Source organism: Stomoxys calcitrans, chromosome 2 (genome assembly GCF_963082655.1).
Source record: "Stomoxys calcitrans chromosome 2, idStoCalc2.1, whole genome shotgun sequence".
NCBI classification, from domain to species: Eukaryota; Metazoa; Arthropoda; class Insecta; order Diptera; family Muscidae; genus Stomoxys; species Stomoxys calcitrans.
In genome coordinates, this window is record NC_081553.1 from 154,048,537 (window position 1) to 154,055,135 (window position 6,599).

The 6,599-nt window shown below is 33.9% G+C and overlaps 1 protein-coding gene across 1 annotated transcript; it reads right to left on the bottom strand.

Annotated features, from left to right (window-relative positions):
• Positions 1-2,396: 2,396 nt before the first annotated feature.
• On the bottom strand, positions 2,397-4,041 carry LOC106086259 (protein arginine N-methyltransferase 1). Its single transcript, XM_013250859.2, has 4 exons — positions 3,893-4,041; positions 3,603-3,839; positions 3,321-3,550; positions 2,397-3,264 (listed from the first exon to the last, which is right to left on the bottom strand). Exons 1-4 carry the CDS (start codon positions 3,899-3,901, stop codon positions 2,643-2,645), a joined length of 1,098 nt encoding a protein of 365 aa, XP_013106313.1. The 5' UTR covers positions 3,902-4,041; the 3' UTR covers positions 2,397-2,642.
• Between the last annotated feature and the right edge of the window lie 2,558 nt (positions 4,042-6,599).

Here is a 6,599-nt window from a genome sequence, read left to right on the forward strand (position 1 = left end):
AGATATAGCTGTCATATAGACCGATCTTCTAATTTAGGGTCTTAATTCCAAAAAAAAAAGCGGATTTCTTGCCTGATTTCGCTGAAACTGTTATTTGTATACGAGTTCTCGGGATCTGAATAAAATAGATCGAGACCAGCCCCTATTTAGATATAACTATGGGTATTGTAGTGGAGTGATTAGTAGATAGTATGATTATTATGTCTTGGTGGTGAGTATTGAAAGTTCGGCACGGCCGTTTTTACTCGTTTTAAATTAATATACACTTTTTTTTATATCTAACTTAACCAAGGAGTAAAAAAACTTTCCCAATGTAAAATTTCAATTCCAAAAATAAACAATAGTTAAGAAAAAGTGAATGCGGTAGATAATAATTGTGGTTCAGTACTCACAAAGTACCAGTACTCAAATTTAAGAGTTTGGTAAATGTGAGCTGTAAAATTCAGATTAAGGAAAATGAAAATGAAAACTTATTTCGTCGCTTGGGCTTTGGTTTTGGAGTGAAGTTCGGAGAAAATTTATTGGAAATTAATTTTCGATTCAGAGTTATGTTTGTTTATACAAATGAAATTTGTAACGACCTCAAACGTAAGAAACCGATCTTGACTTGTCAAGAACCTGGAGAATGCAATTCCTATGTGATGAGAATAACATTTTAATTCCACTTATAAATGAATGTAGTTCAAAGAACATAATAAATTCTTAGTGGAGAGTATATAACGGTCAATCAAATTCAGAAATTGTACTACATACACACGCTATACGTCCAAATGATCTGTTAATCTATTTTCAAATAATAGATTAATCAACTTCTGCGGGGAAGTTTAGTCCGAATATATAAGATAACCTCAAACCCGAATTTAAATTCTGACATCAGTCTGATCGTTTAAAATCGATTAATGCATTCAACTTTGGCGGATATTTTTCATTTTAAATCGTCAGATACATACAGACGAATGGTTTTCTCTTATACAAATTGTTCAAATCAAGGCAACAAATTTTTCTATAAAATCTTATAATTAGCTTGAAGACTTTATTTTGAAAACTGCAGTCTAACTTAGGGTTGTTTTAATACAAAAGATTAGAAATTTGGGGACAAGATACAAAAGGTCTAAAAAAGTTCTAAATTTTATTTGAAAAGTACTCTGAAACAATTACAATAAATATGCAAGCATCCACATAAATTCACAAGATCTCACTTAGTATGACATCTGAAATTCACAATCGTTCTTTCGTGAAATCAGTATCTAGAAGCCAATTAAAGGCTGGTACTTTATTCGGCTTTCGCGATATTTTTCTCCGATAATAGATTTTAAAGCAAAAAAAGTTGCTGGTTTCATTCAGTAGGGCATTCCCTCAATACTTATGGTAAATTTTTGATAAAATTGTTATTCTATCATTATTATTTTCGTAATGTTTCAAAAAAGTAATCGCGTAATTGAACAGTTAAAAACGAATATCGTACCAGCCATAAGGCACAAAAGAAACGGTAGCCTTTCAAATCAGTAACGAATGGAATTGATGGAAAGAGAAAAGCATTTTGCTTCTTATTCGAAATTTTGGAACCAGAATAACGAGAGATCAAAATGACATAAGTTTAAGTGTACAAAGGTCGCAGCTAAGCTTCTCGTGATAACAATGAACACCATACAGATCGGAGCTTAAAGTTCCAACCTGTGTGGTGCTCATAGTTATCACGTGCCGGGTAATATTACAAATTGCAAAAATTATGCGTACACCTAAACTCATTCGCTGCTGTCTGAACAACGACTGAAACAAAGAGCATAAACGTACGTGTGAATTGAGCATAATCTCTAGCGCAAAGAAATTTTTCATTCTGGGCACCACTGATCTAATCATATAGATTAGATATAACCATGTTAATGAGGGAAATTGAATAAATTTAGGTTTTAGAGAAAAATTTATTAACTGTTGACATTTGAAAATTATCTAATATTTTTCTTTGGAGGAAATGTCTTTATAATTTTGTCTTTAGAGAAGATGTCATTTTAATGCTGACTTCGAGATTTTTTCATTAATTTGCTCGTTTTTCTATTTTCTGATTTCTTTTTTTAGTTCTTTTAAGAAAAACAAAACACCGCCAGATTTCAAATCGTTCCAATTCATAGCCAAATTCATACATTTTCACATTTCCGCTCAAATCAATTTGTTATTATCACACAAATGTTCAAATTAATTATTGGATTAGTTTTGATGAAAATTTGGGAAATTGTTAAACTTTATTAACGTGATAATAGCAGTTCGTTTTAGGGGAAAGTGAAACCCAGAACACATACCTATATGTTTTATTGCCTATGTACTAATATGTACTTATTCTTAAAGTAAAATTCCAATTAGGTTTTTCGAAGTTTGACATAAAGTATTCACATGAAACATAGGTTTGTAAGTATTATTTATATTGGGAAATATTGATTCAATGATTCTTGTTGTTGACAAAGAGTATGTCCCTATAGATAGCCAATATACTGGCGATTCACAGAAAAAGGAGATACAGGTAGGTGAAAGTGCGAAGAACAGTTATTTGCATTTAAGAACTCAGTAGTAATTAAAACTTACAATCTACGACTTAAGCGTTCTACTTCTTTATAAACATATTGTGGAAACAGTTGTTTAAGCTTTTATTAACGCATTCTATATGTGTTGTTCTCATGCACTTCCGAGTGTTCTCCTTTGAAATGTATTTCAATGTTAAAATCCAAATCGCGGTTATTGCGCTCATTTGGCTTCATTTGAAATGTGCCTTTGATTTCCTCTCCTTTTTTAACAGTCAAGTATTCGTCCAAGTAAAAGACCGTCTGCTTCCAATGCGTATATGTAGCTTCAGGAGATGTACTGAATCCAAGACGTTTATGACACTTGGTAAACTCGATGTTAAAGTAGGTAACCAAGGCCTGTACGAAATCATTTCGCTTAAGGACCAAAGTAAATGGTGACACAAATTCCAAATCTGATTTTTTAACTTTGTATAAATCTACTTCTTTTATAAGGAAAGATGTGGATACCACCTGCTTCGGATCAACCACATCTACCAGTGGTTCTGTTATTGCGACTTTTCTAATACAACTCATGTCGAAACCGTAAACGTCGTCCCACCAGTTGATTTTCTCATCTTTGTACTGTCGGTCCTCTATGGCTGTTATGTACAGTGTACCACGATCTGGGAACATCATTCCATCTGCGGTCAACCATTTATCACGTGCAAACAATACTGTGTCTAACATTGATTCATAAAATAGACAATAACTAAATAATTTTTTAATATTTAAATCACGATGACAATTAGCTCAAACTCTACTTACCCCATCCATTCAGATATAATAATATCAACTTTTTCGATTCCGTTGGGCAATTCGATTTCTTCTATTTTTCCCTTAACAACTTTTACCACGTCGTTTAGATTATTGTCAATAACTACTTGGCGTGCATATTCCACAATATTCGAGCAATCGACGGCTATTACTGTTGAGGCTCCCGCTTTGGCAGCAAACATTGACAAAATGCCGGTGCCGCAGCCGACATCTAAAACCACCTTAACATTTTTAAAATTAAATCGATTCATCTAATGAGATCTTCTAACTTACTTTTCCTCGAAATAAGTGTTTGTTGTGGTACATCGCATTTCGATACGTTATGGTTCGAACCTCATCCTTTAACATCTCCTCGTGTATGCCAAAGTGGGCATAAGAATCGAAGTAATAATCGCGTGAGGTCATTTCCTCCGCTGTTGTTGCCGGCATATCACTGGACGATGCCTTCTTTGTCACGCTTTTACTTATGTCGTTGGCATTATTTGTGGTATGCATAATAATATCTTCAGACTTAGACAGAATATAAACAATTTGTACCTTAAAGTAAAAACTATTTCACTTACCATTTTCATATAGTTAGCAATGCAGTTACACCGGCAAATCCGAAACTCCTAATAATTCTTTTATTCTCCCTTTAGTTTGGCACACCGTCAACCAATTTTTAAAGCGACAGAGCTAGACGTTATTTCAGTGACGCGAACATGTTTCACATACCCAAAGAACAAACCTAATCGAGACATCAGCGGTTAGCGTATGACGGCAGAAACGAATTTTATGCGTCGCACTGACGACGAAAAAGGTTATACATATGATGTGTTTTACTTTATTATTGTACTAGATAGACAATTGTAACATATATGTATACACAAAATTTGCAAAACAAGTGTTCATATAAGTCAAATAAAATGTATTGAGAAATGTGCACGCAATTTTATATATAAATGGTTTTAAAGTTATGTTGCCATTCACATTAGAGGACTTTTGCGGGTGGGCACACTCATTTGTGAAAAACATTTCATGGCAATCCTAACGACAGATGTTCTACATAAAGTTGGCCGTTGCATGACATAATTACCACGTTGTGTACCGTAAACAGCTGAGTACAAGTTTTTCTCGCGAAGTGCACTGTCACCTAGTTTTCGTTGTGTGTGTTTATTATGGTTAAAAACAATGGCGAAACAATTAAAGGTGGTCTCATTTGTGCAATAACCACAAATCATATGGTGCAATCTGCCATCTTGTTATCAAGCTGATCAACTGCTGCCAACACCAACAAAGAATTTTTTGTGAGTGTGTGTATACGTTTGCGTACATGAGCGGAGAAATGCGATAAAGAAGATAACAACAAAGAGAATACAGCAAAAATCTGACATCTTAAACCCGTCAAACCTGGCCGGCTGTTAACAGCTGTTCGCGTGAGACCAACTTTTTAAATCCGTCTTGCTTAAGAACCTTAACACACAAACAACGAAAAATGGCGCCAACTACTAACATACACAAAATCAGAGTTGCACTAATCACTGATTTTGACAGATAGTGCACTCAATATTTTGTTGTTGGGCAACTGCTACTACCTGTAAATGAATGTAACTTGGCTGTGTGCCGCTTGATATCAAAGTTGTAGGGTTTGTAAAACATGACGTTAGAATGGTGAAAAATTTTTGATTAATCATAACACGCCAGCGCTTACCATTCACAGTTACGTTACGATTCGCATCATCTTGGAAGAAGTACGGTCCAATGATACCACCAGCCCATAAACCGCACCAAATTGTGACTTTTTCTGGATGCATTAGTAGATTTTGCAATGCTTCTGGCTGATCTTCACTCCAAAATGGACAATTCTGCTCATTTGCGTAAACATTTAGCCAAAAATGAGATTCGTCGCTGAACACAATTTTTCGATAAAAAAGTGGATCATCGGTCAACTTTCCCATTCACCAAAAACTCTGCGTTGTGGTAGGTGGTTTAATGTCCAAAAATGTAAATTTGGTGTGAAATTTAGTCACAATAGCCCGAATAGCCGCTTTAGTGGGTCGATTAAACTAATCATAAAATGGAAGAAGCGCGCGATGAACTTTCTTAACAGGGCACGCATTTTGATAATAAAATTCAATAATTTGCAAGCGTTGTTCATTTGTAAGACTATTCATGGTTAAATAATACACCAAACTAAACATGTTTGACAGTGAAACAAAACACGAAACGTGCGTGAGCTAATTAAACCAGTCTTGCCAAAATGATATAACAAAAAATGTCACAGAATGTTAATTTAATTTTGTTGTTATTGAAAGTTTACTAAACAATTGTTTTAATGCAAGTCATAGGTAATTTTCAATTAATTTTGATTATTTAAAATAGCTTGGCTTGTTTTTGCTCAGGCAGAAATGTGTTTGTTTTTCGTAGTTGAAAACCCGTTTTTCACGATTACTTTTTTAAAATATTACGAAAATAACAATAATGAAATAACAATCTACCATAAGAATTGAGGGAATGTCCTACTGAATAAAATCAGCAAGTTTTCTTGTTTAAATTTTATTATTTAAAAAAAGTAATCGGCGAAAAATATCGCGAAAATCGAATATAGTACCTTACAACATCAAAAATGTGGAAAAATAAACAAAATGTTGAACAAACTTTAAAATCTTATCAAACCATTTGACATAGAAGTGTGTTTCGATACAACTCTAATATTGCAATATTTCATCAGCTGGGCAAATGACTTTTGACCTTTTTAGTGAATACTGAAAACCTATAAGATGGGTATGCACTTCTTGCGAAATTTTCGGTTGCAGGCATGGCGAAACAATTAAAGGTGGTCTCATTTGTACAACAATCACAAATCATACGGTGCAATCCGCCAACTTGTCACCAAGCTGATCGACATTTTGCGAACAAGAAATTTGTGTGCGTGTGTTTATACGTGTGCGTACATGAACAGAGAATAAGCGAGAAAGAAGATAAACACAAAGAGAATCCAAACAAAAAGTTGACATCTTTATACCGTCAAACCTGGCCGGTTGTTAACAGCTGTTCGCGTTAGATTACCTTTTTAGATCCGCCTTGGGCTACAGGCAAGACATTTATGTCCCCACTGAAACATAGTTGTGTAGAATACAAGATGACGACAAAAATCAATTTATAATATTGGACGAATTTTAATCATTTTTGTCTGATAAAGTATATAAATAAATAATTAATCGTTTTTATTTGCAAAAAACTTAATTTCATGTTGCATGAAACTATTAAAAAAATCTTTCATGCGTAGTT